At 44.0% G+C, this 20,963-nt stretch overlaps 1 protein-coding gene across 2 annotated transcripts in view; it reads left to right on the top strand.

Moving 5' to 3' along the window:
- The window catches only part of LOC146785286 (E3 ubiquitin-protein ligase TRIM39-like), a 581,054-nt gene extending 560,331 nt beyond the window's left edge, over positions 1–20,723 (top strand). The window contains exon 6 of one of the 2 annotated variants that reach the window (XM_085634252.1): positions 20,529–20,723. In XM_085634252.1, coding sequence (XP_085490378.1) covers positions 20,529–20,597 — 69 coding nt within the window. In that variant the 3' untranslated portion in view covers positions 20,598–20,723. The remainder of the gene's footprint in view (positions 1–20,528) is intronic. The other variant, XM_085634253.1, reaches the window with a different exon arrangement.
- The last annotated feature ends 240 nt before the right edge of the window (positions 20,724–20,963 follow it).

Raw genomic sequence — 20,963 nt, 5'->3', positions numbered from 1 at the left:
ATTTCCTGTTACAGCGAGAGAACTATTGGATTTATCTCTTAAACTCCATGAAACCGTTCGGAATGAACGATCGAATGGAATTTTTATGTTACCTATGAAGAATTGTTTCTATTTTCTGTTTTCTAACTTCACCTTGTTGATCTGTTTTGTAATATGGTTCAGATGTCAATACTGCCCTTTATTACATACCATAGTCATGTTCAGTAATTGTCTATAAAAATGTTCCCATATTCTCACTTTCACAACACTTGCAGTTACATGTTACACACTATCATCTCCTTTCTGTTCCCGTGCGACATCCTCTCACCACTTGGTGTTTTTTTTATATCCTTCTCACTTAATTTTTTTAATTAATTTTTTTATATTTATATGTATGTTTTTCACTTATAGTTCACAACACATTTCTCTTATTTTCAATTTACAACTCGCAACTCTATTATCATTTCCATTATCTTTTCCACTAGTCTTTTTTCTATATCCTTTTCTATCCCTTCACGCTATAACGAGTCGGGTACACACAGCCATATCATTCGACACATCGCGAGATTACGATCTCCATACAGAAGTCAGCAACGGCGGTCTCGCTCTCCTTGATTAACACACGGTAAGCGTTAAGCCGTCAAATGCCTGGAGACGGCCGCGAAGTGAAGACGCGCTTGCCTAACCCCCGGAGCAATTTGATTTCACGACTCTTGTTAGTGGCTTGGAATCGCAATGATCTCCTTTAGGTCACCGGGGCATATCTATTGAAACCAAGTGTGAAGATTACGTTGGAGACGCATACCCCCATGTTGGATTCATTAAAGGAACCACGGACTTCTGTCCTCACTTTTAATTGATGGGTTGCCCAGCCCAGTCCTGATGAAGATCCGCCAGGCCGAGGAACCAAACGCCCTTTTGGCCACAAGTCGGATCGAAACATCGACGCCCAACTAACCTAACCTGGACCCCTTTTTCTGGTCTTTTCACGTGCCACCCTAGAATTGATTTCTAGTGAGAACTGATATAACAATCTTGTGTGAATATAATTGGGCCAGGTTACCTAGGGACGGTGATTTACAACCGGTCCCCCTTGATTTTGCCTTGACATATTACATTTTTTATACATTTCTGTTGAAGTATCTCTCTTCATCACTTCACTCTTGAGCACTCTGTTTCACTGCACGTCTCCCTCTGGAGCAACCTTTCTCCAACTGCTATTTGTATTATGTACTGTCTGGTTTTCACCAAAATTGCTTTAAATAAATATATGGTTATCCAGATTATGGACTTTTGTTGCACTTTTTATGTTGAGTATTCTACTCTATAATATGTTAAATCATAACCCTTGATTGATTCCATTGAAATATAGGTTCAGGACCATTGTCTTTTGTACCATATAATACCCAGGTCCTTGATTACTTTGGGTTACCCCGTTCCTTAGAATGGTCTCCTATTCATATGCAACAAAAGCCTTTAGCAAATCGTTTTAGATCTTGGACAAATTCTTTAACAGTCTTTGGGCTAGGGAAGTCTTTCAAGCTGTGTAAATATCGTGCCAATTTCTTCTTCTATAAGTCCCTACTTTGATTCTTCTTCCACTTGGGCCTAGCTTATCTTCTTTCAAGCAATTTTATTTACAGTTAAAATGTTAAATTTACTTCCCATATAAGATTAGAGCCCATCTCTACAATGACTCATTGTAACAGTTCAGCTCTCAATGGTACAATCTATTGAGGAGACTGTGAAGCTTTGAAGGTCGGAAATTCTATGTCTTCCCGAATCAGAGGCCGTAAACCACTCAACCTTGGTGGATAAGGCATAGTCAAAGACAGAATTGCATTAGACAGACTCTATTTTAGGAACTCTCAGTAAGAGCTCGACAATCACTAACAAAAACTCGGACCTCACTTTCCCCAGGATTTGTAACCAGATAAGTCCACTCTGGAGAGAAATCTCTCTGAAATGGCACTCTTGCTCTCCTGGACCTCCTTACACTTCCTGTGGCTTGTTTGTACTCACTCAGATCAGGATTCGGAACCCAAAATTTGCGTCTGAAAGAGAAGATTCACTTATTGGTGCATTTCTTTCTTTTCTGTCTCACAGCCCGTGTCTCACCTGCGGCATCCTTCGTCCTTGACTGCACATGACCAATTTCCACACCATTTTCCTCTGCTGAGTCAGACTCTATACCACTTGCAACCTTACTGCTTCCATCAGTGTCTATACCAGGGTCCTGTGTAGCTTGACCCTCCGCAGCTTGATCTGGCGGGTATCTGGCCTCATCAGAAACCTCCACAGCTTGGCTTGCCCTCTCCGGTGACCCCTCAATAACTGCTGGAACTACTTTTGGGAGAGGAGCTGTTTCATCGGAGGGACCTGTTACTCTTCAGGTACGGGAAGCGTGGATCCAGTTCGGTACTCCTCCACACTACACAGCGGTATTTGACACAAGTATCACCTTATATGGTGTACGCCACCAAGAGTCAAGACAGTTTTTCCTTACATGCTTCTGTACAAGCACCCAGTCACCTGTGTGCAGGTCGTGGCAGAGGTCTTTTGATGTTGGTGCAGTTGTCGCTCCAACCTAATGAGACACAGAATGAACCACATCAGCCAATCCTTTACAGTAGTCAAGGATCAAGTCATCTTTGATGTTAATCAATGCAGCTGCTGGAACAGCAGGCATGTGCATCGCACTTCTCATCAAACATTTCATGCAGAGACAACCCAGTTCTCATGTCAGGAATGCTGCACAAGCTCATTAGAACTGTCAAGAATTCCTGTCATGCGAGGGGAGGAAAACGGTAACCAGCGAAAACGGACTACATCTCCCAGGATGCTTAGCGGTTGAGAGGTTATGTAAACAGGAGAGCTGTTACATAACTCAAGGAAAACACGCCCTTATGTAAACAGGAGAGCTGTTACATAACTCAAGGAAAACACGCCCTTATGTAAACAGGAGAGCTGTTACATAACTCAAGGAAAACACGCCCTATAAAGGGAGGAACCGGGAGGTACAACGCTGTCGGATATTGTGTTTACACCGACGTACCTGCTTAGTGAAGAGCAGTGTTCCGGAGTGGTGCTCCAGTAAGGCAAGAACGGAGGTAGGTCGAGTCGTTACTCCCTGGGCCGTGTCTTGCCCCATCGTCACCTGTGAAGGACCCGGAAGCTCTACCGGATAACCATTGAGCTTCGCTTTTTGACTCGGCTGAGTCAAAGCGCAGTGGCGCTTTTGCTGGTTGGAGTCGTAACTCCCAGCCCGACCAGAGATACAGGGACTGCCAGCTGTAACGCACACCAGGAGGTGTTTGCCGCGTTACAGACTCGGAAGTCCACGGGATCGATCGAGCGGCTGCTCTCGGTTCAGTCTTCTTTGCTTGTGATTGGGGTATCGGTGACGCATCACCAGGAGGTGACTCCGCGTCCCGGTGCAGTCTGAGGAAGAGGTTGAGCGGCTGCTCCCTTCAGGTAGAGACCCCGGCTGGGTGTTTCCCTGACTCCTCGATTCTCCCCAACACTCTTCGTGCCCCTCACAGCCTACCGATTGGCATTGTCGGCCATTTCATTTCTGCCCTCTGTTGGCATACGCCGGGATCGGCGTATATGCAGAGGACGGTTAGGACCATCCGTGCTGTGGGCTGGTAACGTACTTAGCCTGGAGGATTCCAGTGACTATAACCTTTGTTTATTCCTTGTATTATTTTTGCCTTCATTAAAATAACTAAACCTTCACAAGTGGTTGCGTTCTCATTATCGTGTCTGTTAAACGATCCTGAGACGTTCAGGGCGTTACAAGAACCAAGGGCAACACATCAGGCCATTTCAAAGATGTTGAAGCACATGCTTTAGCCAGCCTTTAAGGTCTCATTAATTAGCTCCACTATGCGTTGTAGTTATTGGCTGGAGGCATTAGGCAATCCTTGATCCACACACAAGGCAGTACACAATAGCTTCATGACTTCGCTATGGAAGTATGTCCTATCTGACTACAATGTAGTTGGAAATGCGAATCTAGGAATGAGTTCTCTCAACAATAAATTCGCTACTGTGACACTATCACACCTTCTAGTCGGATAAGCTTCCACCCATCAACAAAAGATGCACACTACAGCCAAGATGTATTTCAATCTATTACACACAGGCATCTCAACAAAGTCCAATTGGATCCAATTGAAGGGACCCCCTGATATGTCAATGTTACTCAGAGCAACAACTGTCTTTTTCCCAGCATTCATCTGTTGGCACGTGATGCACCGATGACACACTGCTTCTGCAATCACACAAAACCTCAGATTGAACTAAGTCTGCCTCAATAATCTCACCATTACATCCCTTCCTATGTTAGCTGCTCCATAAATTTGCCTTGCCATTGGGTTTAACAGACAATTCAATAAGACTGCCCTACCATCAGTTGAAACTCATATGTCACTTTCTTCTTTCTCACAACCTGCTCTGATCCAACCACCTTGTTCCTTGTCTGTGGCTTCCATTTACAAATGCCTGACTTCATCCCATGTGTCTGCAACAGCTGGCGGCATGCTGAGTTTGATCTTCTCTGCACTTTAGCCAATGTATTCCCCCTTGAAAATACATGCATGTGTAGCATAAGAACTAGCACCTTCAGCAGCATACAGGTTCCCCATGGTAAAAATGTTGATTTCCCTTCCATGGGCTGCGCACCTAACAACCACCACTTCTTTTGGAAACGGCAACGCTTCTAATAGTTGTCTCACATATTCCCCATTCCTAATGGAAGAGCCTGATGATGTTAGGAACCCTCTCTGCTAATATTGGCTATTGGTATAGATGGTGACTACGATTTGCTCTGAGACAAGACTTTCAGGGGTCAAAGCAATGAATGTGTGAGTGTACGCCCTATAAATAGGCAACTTACACCACTCCATAGATGGTACAGAGCGCAAATGCTGCTCTCAGATTACCTTAATTGTCTCTTAGACATGAACCATTGATTGATCCAGATCAAGTCCCTTTTGTTGATAGTTCATCAACAACGTCGGGTCTCGGCTTGGTGCAAAGCTCAGTAACATCCAGACAGTCTTGGTCTTCACAATTTTCCCCATCAGCATTTGGAACAGGTAGCAAGGTAGTAGGTTTTGGCACTGAGCTCAACTGAATGCTGTACATAAACAGTAAGTGAATGATCCATCACAATGATCTCCCATCGTTAAGTACTGACACCTGGTGCAGCAATGGATTTGAGACATCTGGGCAACGCTGAAGCTACAGGATCTAATGTAGCTGAGAAATAAGCCACTGGTCTACGGGCACCCCCACGTACCTTGACAAGTATAAAAAGACCACAACCTTCCAGCTCATGACAGAATAATGAGAATGCTTTGTGTGGCGCTTCAACTTTAGGAATGCCAGATTACAACAGACACTCTCTCAGCTCTAGAAGGCAAGCAAACAGTTGTTATCCCAAGGTAATGGATCACACATATCCTCGTGGGTCAGCATCTGCAAAGGCTTTGCCATCAAGGAGAAATTTGGAATCCATTGTTAGCAGTAGCCAACCATTCCCAAGAACATCCTGACCTCTTTCTGGGTAGTAGGCGGATACATTTTCATGATCGATTCCTCGTTCTGGTGACACCTTTCTCTTGCCTCTCTCAATTTGAAGTCCCAAATATTGAACTTCATTCAGGCAATAAAGAAGTTTACTTGGAGACACCTTATGCCCATTGTTAGCTAGATGGTTCAAGTAAGGTGATTATATCATTCTTATTAGCAGCCCGCATTTCAAACACAATGAGGTCATCAATGTACTGAACTAGCACCGATTTTTGGGTCATAAATACGCTCTCAAGGTTATTTTTTAGTACCTGATTGAAAATGGATGAACTTTCAGTATACCCTCGAGGGATACAACACCACATGAAGACACGATTCTCAAGATGGAAAGCAAATAAAATCTGCTGGGCATTTTTGTCCATCCCATTGCATGAGGAGAGCCAGAGGTCAATCACTGTGAACCATGCAGCCTTACAAGGAATCTGAAACAGGATCCCATATAGGTTCGGTACCACGGTACAACATGACATCACAATGTTATTCACCTTTCTAAGGTCTTGAACAATGTGATATTTCCCGCTTGGTTTCTTCAATCCCATGATGGAAGAATAACCCGGGCTTCACAGGATCTCTTTTAGAATGCCCTGCGCATGGACTCAATTACAGGTGTAATCCCTGCCAATCCCTGCCACCGTTTCTGGGGTCAGATTGTATTGAGGTGTTCTCGGGAATTCTGCATGAGGTTTGATCTGTATGTGGACAGGCTCAACTCCTCGAATCAGTCCGATTTCCTCTCCTGCTGGAGAGACGGTGTCTCTCAGATCCAGTGGCATGCCTTCAACTGTGAGTAAAGGTAACATGGTTACATAATGATTTTGATTAGCCAACTTGAAAACAATGTCTTTATCATTAGTCTGCCATTCAATTCCCCTTGGCGTGCAATAGATGGTATAATTCAATTTGCACAAAAGGTCACGTCCTAGCAAACAGATTCGACTTCAATCACACACCACAAACTGATGGTGAACTTGAAAGGTTCCAATTTTCACTGGTACCTCTTCCGTCAAAGCATTTGTCATTCTTTTGTAAGTAACTCCTACAACTTAGATTGATTTTCCTGAGAAGGGTACGTTTGGGAGTACTGCAGATCTCACAGCAGAACGGGTAGCACCAGTATCAATCAAGAATGTAATGGGATGGCCATCTACGTCTGGTCCACTCTGTACACTTGGGACAGTCATAAGAGTTAGACCTCCCTCCTCAGGCACCGTCATAAGGACGGGTCCTGATCAAATCCATCCAGCCGTTCCATTAGGGGCATCTAATGATAAGTTTGGTTTCCCTACGAGATTCTAGGACGTTGTGGCACGTGCACTAACTGGTTATGATTCCCTCCTGCATTTAGAGAACTCGGCCTAGTTACTGTTGGTGACAGATTTACCACACCTGTCACTTGTACAAGGTTTCCTTCCTGCAGCTGATTCGCACAATTCAGGTAAGACACTCGCTCTTCCAATGCCCGATCTTTGAAAAAGACCACTGCTTGTCACTTTTGTCATGTGTTGCAACATCTATCCCTGTTTTAGGATCTATGGGGACACCTCTTCCTTTTCCCTGCCCCGCCAGTCTCACAACTGATGCAACTTCGACACCTACTTGGACATTTCCTTGAATGCAAACTACTGTTTCTGGTGTTGCCTGTATCTGATCTCCCTTCTGTGCATTTCACATTTGAACCAGCATCAACTTCTCCTTTTGTCCTTCTATGTTTGGAATTCACCTCATCACTGCAATACCTGGTATACCGCAGGACTTTGCCCACAGACTTATTTTGCCAACAGATGAAATGTTGCTGGATCATGAGGCTAACCTCCAGCCTCAGTCCTGTCATATACTTCTGTACTGCTTAAAGGCTTGTAACAGCCTTTTGAAATATCCATGTACTGACTCTTTAGGCTCCTGGGTCGTTTATTCTATCTTAGCCCCTCAAGACATCAATTGGGTTATTTTGGACTGCAACCATGTGATCACCTGATTGTACTTTTTCATAACCAACGGAAAAGGACCATGAGTTACTGAATCCCTCTCTGGCTCAGCAGCAGGCCAGTCAATGGCTATCTTACAAGCTGAACACAGATCTCTAGGAACCACAATTTAAAACACAGCATTTAAGTCAATCAACAACACTAAGATTTTAACAAAGTGATTGACTTGCTTGTACCATTCATCAGGTTCCGTCCTCGACCTGGGGGAATTATCATTAAATGCAGCAAGGTCACCTCTACTCTCAGGAACATATACGTACATTCAACTAGGCACCTCCCATAACAGATATGGCTCGACCCCCTATGTTGTCCCTCCTTGAGGTAGTGTTTCCCCTGTCAGCACCTTTGCACTCTTCTTCTTTGACCACCTTTCCTCCAATTTATCCAAACTACTCCAAGCCCTTATTCCCACAATCAACTCTCTGATAAGTGTCTTCAGTCCCATCATTCTCTTTTCCTCCAGTTCCTGATCACTGTAGTTAAGCCTATGATTTCCCTGTAACATTTTTTTTCACACGTCAAATCCATACCTCTGAGCTAACTCTAATACCTTCTCATGTGCTCGTCTTGCCCTGTGGGTGACTTTCTTCGCTACAAACTACAGGTCATCTGGCTCATAGATTTCTATTCTGTCCGAAGGTAAATTCCCACTAATGATCTCGTCTACCTCCGCCTTCAACCTTACTACATCTAATATTTTCACCTTCATTGCAGCTTTGATGGTTCCCTGACTTGATGTACTATGCTGACCCTCCTTGCTGTTATTGTGATCTCTCACCCAGGATTCTAAGACAGAAACATCTAAGACATGTTGATTTCCAGAGGCTCCCTGACTCGAGCTTGCTTCTGAGACTGCACCCATTGGTCCCCCACTGCTGTTTCCCACATCCATAGGTCTGAAATACTGCTTGCCATAGGTATAGACTGTATAGTACTGGAACCAATGTGTACTCAGAAGGATCGGCAGTAGATGTTAAAGGGGTACTAGATTTCACAGGCACTAGGGATGGACAATTTCCATTCGTCCCCTCGATCTTCCCAATCCAATTCCTTTAACCTGTATGGACCGTTTTCAACTAAGGTTTCCCACTGAGCTCGGGTCACACACAGGAACAATGGAACCAATAGTATCCGGTACTGTAAGAGCTTCTGAAAACTGTGAAGCAGCGCTAACTCCGTTCTGTTCCTTAACTCCTAGGATGGACACTCCTGTCCCCCTACTCCTGCTGTAATAGGACCCACTTGAACTGAGGCACTCCCAATGATTTTGCACTTCCCGAGTCCTGCCCCCGTCCCCAAATTGTGGATTATAAGGTGATGGGCACTCTGAAGACAACATATTGGATGGGTTGTTATCTGTGTCACTACTATCGTTACCATTTGACTTGTTGCTCCTGTTCTGAGAATCTCCTTTTCCTACTAACATTGGGTACACCTTTCTCCCTCAATAGTATCCACTTTCAATCTCTTAAGCTGTGTGTCCCACTGTGAGTCCTGGCATGCCCTGAAATCCTTCCTCATCTTCTACTGGTATTTCTCCCTCTGCTCAGCATGTGCTGCACGCATCCATGCATCTAACGGCTCAAACTGTGATGGTCTAGGCAAAGGCGGCAGTGCAAATCTACTCCCCTCATCTGGTGCAATACATCCAACCGAAATTAACCAAAATGTGGAAAGACAATTTACCCTCCTTTACAGTGATTTTATGCCAATTTTGAAAAGATCCCTCAACACCCTAAAACATTGCATGTTTCAATTGCTGTTAGTTGTTCAATGGATTATGATGGAACAATGCTTTTCAAACCATGGCTTCCTGATGACTACTAACCAATCCCAGCAGGACACACACTAACGTCACCTTCACTCCTTGCAGCAGCTCAGCCTCCTTCACAATTTCTCCATGTACATTCGCTCACACAGTCGTCTTAAACCCCATAATTGTCTGCCATTTAAAAGATCGATAGAATTCAGTCACCCAAGTACAATCTCACAGGATGAACCTCAACCTGCGCTGGTCACATGAATCAGTAGAGCTCACCTCTGTACACAAGGTCCACTAAATGATTCACATGCATCTCAATCACACAAATTTCCCTGCCATTGACATCTCACGGCAACTCCTCAACTCTTCGGTCAGACAATCACAATCTTAATCTCCGTGTCTTCTGCACCTTTAATATATCCTGGAATCTTAGGCCACTTTGCAACCTGAAACTCAAATCTCAATCCTTGGATCACGTTTAGCCTGAACTCATAATCAGTTGATTCTCACATCGACTCTGCAGGACATTACACAATCAAATCATTCCCACAATCTAGCACACAACATACACCCTATCGATACTCACTCCTCTGCTCGCCGCTGATCTTGCCGCACATCAGACTCTGTCAATCTCCTCTGGATTCTGTTGCTCTCTGTTCTCGGTCATTGGGCTCTATTCTGGTACTTTGAGGTTCTAGATTTCACTGTTCTAGACTAATTTTGGAATCTCCCTTCGCTTCATGTGCTTACCATCCTACTCTGCTACCAACTGAAAGGGCTGGGCCCATAAGTTCTGGACCTATTCTGGAGTCACAATCCGATGTTTGTTTTAGCAGCATGGACGCGTAGAGGGGAGAACATTTGTTATTACTGTTAATCAATTAAACAAAATTCTCTTTGACACCTTGTTAGTAACCACAAACAACTATGTGTGGTCAGTTGATTTATAAGATACAAATAACTGAACATAAAGACACCTCAAGATGAGAGTGTAAAAGTACATCGGAATAAGCATAAAGCCAGATCTGCTTATCCAATTGCGACAATGTAGCATAACTAAAACATTTAATTCAAGATTAAAATACAGAGGATTAGGAAGCATAAATTCAAGTTCCCCTGCATCGAGAGTTGATGAGTAAGAAGCATTAATCTATCCCTACACTAACACTAAAATGACATCTCTACTAGCATTCTCAGGAAAGGAATAAAAAGGTGTCAGAACAAGCTCTGTCTCAATAGCTTTATGCTGTCTGACCCTTCGATGCTGGAGATACTTCTTCTAAAGACTCCATATGCTAAGAGGCTCTCTCTCCAAAGGTAAAGGAAGAAGTGGTCTCTTTATTGCCAACAGCACATTATTACAGGCATCTTTCCCAAGATACATTGCAGGTCACACCATCTGCTCTGGGTACAATCCCAAAGGTAGTTTTCCATGGGACAGCTGTGTTCTTCTCTTGCAACAATTTGTCCTTGGTTCCTAGGCCTTCTCAGATGTGAAGCACAATGACCTTCCTTTATCGACCCAAGCTATACGATTGTATTATTAGTCAGGCAAGGAGTGAAGAAGTTACAAAGGCATTCTTGTCAGTTAGAATAATTTTTCTTTCACCTGCAACAAAAAACATGAGAAAGAACAAATTCCACACCACACATGAAACTCGGCTATTAACTCTGAACCAAGAGTTTCCAGGGAACTGCATTTCAGGCCTACAAGATTCAGCTAACAAAAGAAACCAGCATATGAGCTTTTACAAAGTTGCATAGGAAAATATGGCACATTAAATCAATGCATTTATCTACACCAAAAATGACACTATCAATAAACACGTTTAGTACATGAATAAATGTCAGTTTCACAGCACAAGCTGTTCCTGCTAGTTACATTCACTTACTACATAAAATCTCCATGTTACTTTTCAATGGCCTTAGCACACGCTTCAGGTTAATACATTTTAAATCCTAACACTGCATGTTACTACGAAAAAATCTTATATGTCGGTGCGCTCTACACATGTGATTATAATGCACCCCTACAAATAAAATGCGATTTCCACTACATCGTAGTTATAGTTAGGACCTCGTTTCCATAGACCTAGTTTCCATAAGAAGAGCAGCATTAGTTTTACCAATAACTTTGGTGCCACTCTAAATATTTACAAACGTTTCAAAACTTTGATTTTAGTCTGTTCAGTTGGTGTGTTGAAGGTTTCAGTGTGATCCATCAAGCAGTGGCTGAGAAAAAAACGGGGGTGCCAAAACGCTTTTTACCCATGCATTTTCACATAGGGATTTCAAACACGTCTACATGTCGCACCGCTGAACGGCATTACACAAAATTTGGCAGAAAGCTAGATATTGGTCCAGAAAGTTTGTAAATCCATTCAGTAGTTTGAGATATTAGAAGGGAAAAGACAATAGATATCTAGGGACGTGGATTTTTGTGGCTCTGCAAATCCACAGCAGTCCCTGTACTGAAATTTGATTGGCTGCCAACACTTCAACAAGGAAATGTTGGCAGCCCTCTTGGGACTCGGCTTGAAGCAGAGTCCCACAATTTTTTTAAAAGGAGCCCAGGAAAAGGGGGCAGGGACTACAATGACACCCTAGGTTTGTTGTCGTGGTCCCCGAGGGAACCCGGTCGGGGGTTAAAAAAAATGTTTGGGTTCAATTTTGCTGCAAGTTTGCAGGTGGATCTAGCTTAAAATTGAGAAATAAAAGACATGAAGGAAGCACCCGGTGGGTCAAATCCCAGGGGCATGTAAAAAAAACGAAAGGAGGGGGCACAGGGGGGCCCTACTAGGGTTTAAAAAAAACCTGGGATCCCCACCTTCCCGGCGTTTCACTTATAAATTATGCAGAGATCGCACCCCGCGCAGCACTGGGGATTGCCACACCTCCCCGAGGCTAACACTAATGCAGTAGGGGGCCTTGCAGACCCCCCTATGCCCGGGGATCGCCACCTCCCTGGGGCTGTTTAATTTTCAAATGGGGGAGACTTACCATTACTCCCAGTGGCCCCGATGAACACCACCTCCCCAGGGCCAAAATTAATTTCTTGAAATGGTAATCTGGCCCATAGCTCATCTTCCTGTGATCTACTTATGGCCCATTTCAGCTTCTAAAATGAGGTTTTGTGTAGTCTTAGAGTTGCTTGAAGGCCTATGTCAACAGTTTTGTGGTAAAGGGATCTTATGGTGCTGTTAATTGCCTTTTTGAGTTGCTTCCCCAACCCAATGGGTGTTTGATGAGGCTTCAATTTGGGTGAGGTGGCAAACGTTTCTGCCAACCTTCTGATGAAGCAATCCCACTGTCCTATAACACAAGTGGCATTTCCATTAGTGCTTTATAGCAAGACCATGGCTGACACGATAACGAATAATTTTAAGACAGTCAAGTATTCACAAAGACGGAGCCAGGTGTCTCCGCCATGTGGCTGAGTGTGGGCAGAGTAACAAGGAAGGCCATGATTTAGGTGTAGTCTAGTGTTGAAGACCTGTTCATGTCGTGGGCACTCAGCCCAGCCACACAAGTGGGGCAGCGTCTTTATTAGCACAAGTGGGGTAATGCTGGGTGGTAGAAACTTTGTGGATTCTGGAAGTTTCCATCACAAAAAAATGTGTGATTTCAGGCAAAGTTTGAAGTTTGCATGGCATTGTGGGCAACACAAGCTCATGGGATCCACACAAGGCACACCACCCTGGACTTCCCTAGTTGTCTAGTGTTCTTAAATGTGCAGATTTGTTTGGTCTCCCTTAGGTTTCTAATCAAAGTTTGAGGTTTGGAAGGGATTCTGGGTAAACAACTTTCTGAGAGCCACACAAGTCACCCCACACTGGATTCCCCAGGTGTCTAGTTGTCAAAAAATGTGTTGGTTTGCTGAGATTGCCTCAGTGCCCCCTTAGCTATGGCCCAAAATTCACAAAAACTGGTGTGTTTTTAGTGGAAAAGTGTGATGTATCCATGTTGCGTTTTTGGCAGTTTCCGGTTATGTGCTTTAGGCTTACCCACCCAAGTGAGAAAACATTTTTATCAGAAGACTTAGGAGAATGCTGGGTGGAATAAAGTGTGTGGCTCCACGCAGGTTCTGAACTTCCCATCACAGAAATGTGAGAAAAATTTGTTTTTTTAGTCACAATTTGAGGTTTGCAAGGCATTCTAGGTAAAACAACCTGATGAGAGCCATGCAAGTCACCACATCCTGAATTTCGCTAGGTGTCTAGTTTGCAAACATACAGGTTTGCTAGGTTTCCCTAAAGTGCTGGCTGACTAGGGCCTACAATCCACAGCTACCCACTTTGCATAAAAAAGGTAAGTTTTGAGTGGAAAAATGTGATGTATCCCTGTTGCATTTAGAGACACTTCTGTTGCAGGTAGAAGGTCTACACACGCAAGTGAGGTACCATTTCCATCAAAAAACATGTAGAAGCATTGAAAAGTACGATATTTGTTATTGACAATTGAATGTTGCTGCATTTGTGCCATCCAAATGTAAGCCAGTGTGTAAGAAAGACGACATTTGGAAAACTACCCTCTAAACCATATTCTAGTACGGGTACTCACAAACTCATATGTACAAATAACCACTGCTCCTAATCTCCATATCTTGTGGCCAGTTCATAAATACATAGGTTTCCTTCATACCCATTTTTCACTTCACCTATTTCACCTAATGAAATGGTCTATACTCGGTACACAATGAAAAAACATTGTACGGTGCAGATCAGTTGTAGGCTCTGGGTAACTTGGGTTCTATGCAAATCTATAAACCCTATATATGCTCACAACCATTAGGGTCTAGCGGACGTAATGGTATATTAGTTTTGTAAATCACCCATTGTGACAAAAAGTTACAGATGAAAATGTTGTCATCAAAGGACGTTTTTTCTACTCATTTTCAGTACTTATTTATTTTACCAGTTTGCTTGGGAAAGCCTTGGGGGACCTACACATATGACCCCTTGCTGAATTTAGAATGTTGTCTACTTTTCAGAAAGATACATCTTTTCTGGATCATCCTTGGCTTTCACACTGGTTTCCACCACAAACTGGAAATAGGTTGAGAGCAAAAAAGAAAATATGAAAAATGGGCTATCCCTTTGAAAAATGCCCAAACTTGGGTAAATAATTCTTTTTATATTCAGCTCTTCATGTTTCTGAAAGCTGGGAAGATGGTGACTTTCGCACTGTAAACCCTTTTATTGATTCCACTTTTAGGAGAAAAAAACCCAATTTTATCCAGAGCTCTTTTTCCTACTTTCCTCAAGAAACTCAAAATGTTGTAATATTTTTCCTAATTTTCCATCCCCCCTCTCCCCCCCCCCCGACCCCCCCCCCCCAGGAAAATCCAAACCCTTGGCACTTTTAGAATCCTCAGGATTTTGGGAAAAAGGGCACAAATATGGCAAGGATACCTCATGTGGAAAAAAGGTTATCGATACCTAAGCGCAAAGTTCCCCAAATCGCAAAAAAAGGGCTCAGCGCTGGGAGAGGTGGGGGGATTTTGAATTTAATCAAAATGGGATTGGATGCTCTCAGAAATGCCAGTCTTTCATCGCAGTAATTTAAATTGATAATATGCTTTATTATACACCATTGAGATTATTTAAATGAAAATGTCTAGGAAAATATGTACATCATTTGCATTCTCCAATGTACACCAGGAACAATTTGAATCAACCAGAGTACATAGAACCAAAAGATTTCTGGTCTAGAGTCACTGAATCAATATCTGATTTCATACAATAGAACTTATTATTGACTGTTAAAGCTATTAAGCTTGATATAAATGATCTTATGCTATGAATTATTTTGTTGCTGTATAATGCTTTTATCTTTTCCTGAGGAATACCTAATTTTGCGATGACAAGTGAATTGCTGCTGTTCTGTACCCCTGCATCAAAAAAGTGGAATCACCTCTATAATACTTACTTAACCAGAGGTTGCAATGCAAGCTATGAAAGGGACTTTAGGATGGAAGCGATTTGCCAAAAGTTGTGTTCTACTTCTAGAACAGGGACACATCTCTTTGTTATGTTTCATGAGCTAGACCTAAGTAGCGAAGCGACATTTTACCTACATTGTCCTACCTTGCGCTACAGAACAATTCTAGCACTGACCTTTTACCCAGTTATGTGCTAAATAAATGTCTATTGGTTTCCTTGAAACTAGCCGTGTTTATTATGCATGAGGATTCTTAGAATCATATCTTAATCATGTTATGTACGACATGTACCCCCTGTACATACTCTGTATAAAAACTGTGTATGAAAGTCATCGCTATTGTCATCCGCGGATGACTGGACTGCTTTGCATAATTGCATTTATTGATTCAGGTTCATTTATATAATCACAATCATAACATATCAATCTAGGCAGAACCCCTGAGGTTACCTTTTTGGTATAAAAGAACCGCACCTTCAATAGGTAACCAAAGGAGACGTTTCCACGCTGAAACTAGGGTCCCTGCACACAGAAGCTCCAGCACACAGTGGTCTGACATCCCTTGCGGGGTGTCCAACTTGTGACCAAAACAGGGTCCTTTATTCCCTCCCATCAGGTAATGAGGTTGGCTTCTTCCTAGGGAATTCTTGGCTATACACCCACATATAGGCTAGGTACATTTAGGTACACTTAGCGTACTCCTACAATGCAGACCCTACCTAAGATTACTGATTTTATATATGCCTCCGTATATTCATGGTTTTAGCACCATGGTGGAAATGTATCTACGATTTACTCTTTTTTGGATAGTAATCTCTTACGTTTGCTTCTGTCTTCTCATCATTGCAGCACTTATGTTTTATAGTAGAATGATGCTGGTTTAATAAGTTATTGAAAATGTTCCCAATGTTTATTCTGTGTGTATCTGTGAGACTAAGTGAGCACGATTGAGCGAAAAGTACTGTACTGTTTCCATGATCCCTGAAGGGTCAAGGGTTGTCATGTTCAGTGGTTGCCAGAAATAATTCGCTCCTTAGTAAGGTTACATGACATCTTGAAATATCATGGTACATAAATAGCTATCATGGAATTAAAACTTATATACTTAAAAAACAAAAGATATGAGCTTATCATGATTTTTTTTAACGGCGACATTATTCTCCTTATTTGTTACGCATTGTGAGAAGTTGGACTGGCATAAGCTGGTCACTAGTTAAAGTGGGCACCTTGCACCAGTCCAATTCGACTCTTATGGTAGATAGATTTAAGACAACCTTTTAAAGGTAGCTATCCTAGTGGTAGCTGTGGAGAGCGGCCTTCAGGCTAAGTCTCAGAGGAATGTAAAGCAGCTTGTTTTACCTTATAATCTCGTGAATTACCAAATGAAAGGACACCACACAGGTAGATATATAACATATATATGTATTTATTTCTAGACACACTCTACTAAACTCTTTATGAGATTAGAAGTCAGGAACATATGCACAAATCAATGTTTCACAACAAATTAAGCACTTATATGGCTGGGGCCCTAGGGGCGTACCAGACCATATACTAAAAAAGAGGTATAAGAAGAACCACTTGAGAAGGGAGAAGGCCTAAAGTCTTCAGAAGCGCTGGGGCCTCAACTAATCCATCCAAGGCAGGTAAGTAAAGGACCCACGGCAGACGCATGCAGTGTGAGAAGTCTGCCGCGGATCCCAATAGACTTCAATGGAGCAAGTCGCGGTTGGAATTTTAAAGTTTTAGGGTACTTCGGGAGAGTCTACAAGCAAGTCACTTACAGGGTAAGTAGTTCGAGAGCCAACACACACAGGAGCACCAGAGTGCACGAGTTACCTCACTCAGGGAAGCCGGGTGCATAGGTGTCTTTTGGTGTCGGGTCGCGGCGTCGTTTTCAATGGGAGCCAAAGAAGGTTTTCTGCTTGCGAAGACAGGAGAAGTGTCCGGTGGAATCCAAGACTGGATTCTGAAGAAAGAAGACCTGAAAGCAGAGGAGACAGTGTTCAATGTCACTTGCCAGTGACCCGCGTCCAGGAAGATGGATGTTCACAGTCGTCGGGTGATTTCAGGTGATCACAGGTGTCTTGACTCTTCAGCCACGAGGTCCAGGAGGCATCGACGACAACCAGGAGCTGGATTCAGTGTGTCCCACAAAGTCTGCAGCTTACTAAGGTGTCGGCAACCGGATTGGAGTCAACAAGCCTTGGCAACAGCAAGTCTCATGGAATATGAAGAAAGTCAGCGGTGCAGACCAACAAGATCTTAGAGACTCACCCAGCAAGGGTAAGTCAGGGCAGGCCTGGAGCAACCAGGGGAGCCCTTTGGTTTGGTAGAAAAGTCTTCAGGGGACCCACAAGCCAGCCGGCAAGGGATCGTGAAGATGCCTCATGAGGATTCACTTCACAGGAGCCCACGGTCACTCAGGATGAGGTAGGCCTCTGATTTTTGAAGGAAATCCTGATGGAGGCTTGGACCACACTTGGTCCAATGCACAAGTTCGTAGAACATAGTGAAGGGGTTGCACTTGACAATAGTGCACGGTACCCGGGTATTGCTGTTCCTCGTCACTCGTGGGGTCCACTTGCCTCAGGTTTGCTGGGGACTCACAATGGTGGTTGAGAAGTCAGGAAATCCACTTTCAGGGCTGCAGGGACTTTGGACTCCAGCAGGAGCGGGAAAGTTTTGGTGCCTGCCAAGCAGGGGAGTCACTCCTTGACTCCAAGGGAGATTCTTCAGTCTTCCAAAGGTAGTGGAACGTCGAAGGTCAAGGATTATTCTTGTAGAGTGTCATCCAGGGATATCTAGTTTGCAATAGCAAGGGTTCCCTATCTTATACTTAAGGAAAGGGAGGGACTAGCTGTATGACCACTCCTATGGGAGGGTCAGGAGAGTGGGTGGTTACACCCACTTCCCTTTGTCCAGTTTCACGCCAGAGCAGGGGTTGGTAGCCCCTGAACCGGTTTAAGCTGGCATATGCACAGAGGAGCCTACTGCTTCCCCAGGGTAGGACTTGAAAGCACTCTAGGAGGGCACCCACCCAGCCCCAATACACTAAATCTTGTCTGGAAGGTGGTTACACCTCCATGTGACAGGATGCCTATTGTTGGGCCTCCTCCACTGCGAGTTTCGGTCAGCAGCAGGAGGGCAGCCCAGTGTCTGTGCTGGTGGCATCCATTTTGTGATGCCAGGGCTCTTTCAGGATTCTACCGTGTTTCCACAGTAGGTACATGTCTATCCCTCTAGAAGGGTGGGATCATACTCCCACACCAGTTACTGGTGTGGGGGTATGATTCAAGGCTTTTGACACCAAACACGACATGTTTTGATGCAGCCATCCCAAAGTTAGCATTTACCGCCAGGTTATAATGCACTTAAGAGTATATGGTTTAACCGCATCCACAAACAGCCACAGAGAATAGACTCTGAGGGCTGGAGAGGGGCCCTGCTCAGGCAGAGGCACACCCTCACATGTAAACCAAGCACCCTGCCTTCAGGATTGATAGGGCCTGCCTTAGAGGTGACTGATAGGTTTATATGTGTGTGTAAGGTGAGATATAGGGAACCTATACCTCAGTGAGGAGTGCTAACACTACCTCACCCAGGCTGCAGTAGCAGGCCTGTGGTGGCAGATTTAGTCTGCTTCCCAGGGGTGGCATAATACATGCTTCAGCCCCTGGAAGGCCTGTAAAGTACCTATGCACTTGGTACCTAAGGTACCATATACTAGGGGCTCATAAGGTACCACAGTATCCAATCACTAGTGCATCTAATATGCACTCCAAGTTGTTTAGAGAGAACAGAGAGGCTGGGGCCCTGATTAGCCGGGTCCCAGCCAGACTATAGCCAGAAACCAGTGTATACATCAGAAAAAAAGTGGGGGCAACATAAGTGCAGATCCTACTCTCCTACATGCATTAATGAATGCATGTATATGTTTAGACGTGATCATCCTCTAACTGATAAAATCAAATAACCTTTGTTTTATCTGACAAAGCACTTATCACACACTCGCTCTCTGCAACCACAAATGGATTTGAAGAATTGTATCCCGCTCAACTCTATAAATGGGGTTTCTGCATAAGGAATGAGATTAATTTGGGAACTTTAACCTCTGAGACAGTTTAGAAGTCACCTTGCTGTAGCACTCTGTACATGAGGGATGAGACAGAGTGTATGCCCTGAGTGGAGTCGAACTAAACCCATTACTGTGGTCCAGGCGGATCACTCCGGGAAAGGAGTACACTGGGCTGCAGTTGGTTGCTGTCAAGTAAACTATTACTGCTAATGATGTTAATTAGTGCTTCGTGTATAACTACGTCATTTGCTGTTGTTGGCTGGTTCTTATCATGTAACTAGTTCTCCAGGCTCTGGTTTGCTTGTTCAGCATGAATATTGCCCCCTGCTGTGAAGGGCTGTTTGAGTTCATTTGAGATCATCATTCTCTTCAAATGTGGGTTGATCTTGTCATTTGAGTGGTTTTTACTGTTGTCATTTTAATTTTTCCCATATGAGAAAGTTTACTGCTGTTTTCTTTGATTGGCTCCTGTTGCGTACATTGTTTTGCATCTAAGGTGGTCTCTCTTCTGTCATGTAAGCTCTTTCAGATACCAGTCGCGACCGTCATGACTCGCGGGTGGGGGGTGGTTGGTTTTAAATAAATTAAAAAAAAAAAAAAAAAGAAAAAAATCGAACTTACCTTCGCTGCTCGATCAGGTCTGCGTCCTCTCTTCCACTCAGGAAGCAGGCAGCCTCCCTCCCCTCCCCTAAGCCAAACACAATGCTCCAATGGCAGCATTGTGATTGGCTGGGACGCTGACCACACGGGTGTCTATGGGAGGCCATTTTCTCATTGTTGGTTGCAATCAGCCTACATGGAGAAAAGGGAAGAGTTCGTATGACTGGTTTGGTCAGCCCTGCGGCAGACCAAACAGTCAGCGTCCATAACAGTGGGCAAGCCACTCCTCCCCTGCCCTGGAACAGGACCACCCACCCGCCTGCCCCCAACCTAACCCTTCTGCTTTCTCGCAGTGTCGGAAGCAGAAACATAAAATGGTATTCATAGTACCATTTTATGTTTCTACTTCTCGCACTGCGAGAAAGCAATGGGGTGATGTTCCTCCACCCACATGGAGGAGCCGCCCCTGTCAGATACTGTGGTTAGTTGCGCTTATAAAGAGTGCGCTGATAGCTTTGAAATCTCTTGTAGCGAACATGTTTGAAATTGTATACCTCTAATCTGGGATTTATTTTGTCTTTGCCAGGAGATGTCACACTGGATCCCAGCACTGCCAATCCCCTCCTTGTCATATCAGATGACTGTAAATGTGTGAGAGCCAGACCGACCGGGCAAGACTGGCCTTTAACAACTGCAAAACACATCACCTCGCCATGTGTCTTGGGACAGGAGAACTTCAAATCATGGCAGCATTATTGGGAGGTGGTGGTGGCAGATAAGAAGAACTGGTCAGTGGGGGTCTGTGAAGAGTACGCACAACAAAAGGTCTTCATCAGGCCACCACCTAAGACAGGCTCCTGGATGGTGAGCCTAGTGGGAGGTGAGAGATACTTTGTTCATTTCTCCTGCAGCGTGACACATCTCAGCTGCAGTGTGCGCCCCAGTACTTTGGGAGTTTTTCTAAACTATGAAGCAGGAACGCGATCATGTTATAATGTGGACGAAAGATCTCTGCTGTTCA

The sequence above is a fragment of the Triturus cristatus genome, chromosome 11 (genome assembly GCF_964204655.1).
Source record: "Triturus cristatus chromosome 11, aTriCri1.1, whole genome shotgun sequence".
NCBI classification, from domain to species: Eukaryota; Metazoa; Chordata; class Amphibia; order Caudata; family Salamandridae; genus Triturus; species Triturus cristatus.
Note: the sequence above shows the minus strand (reverse complement) of the source record. Positions and strands in the feature narration are given on the sequence as shown.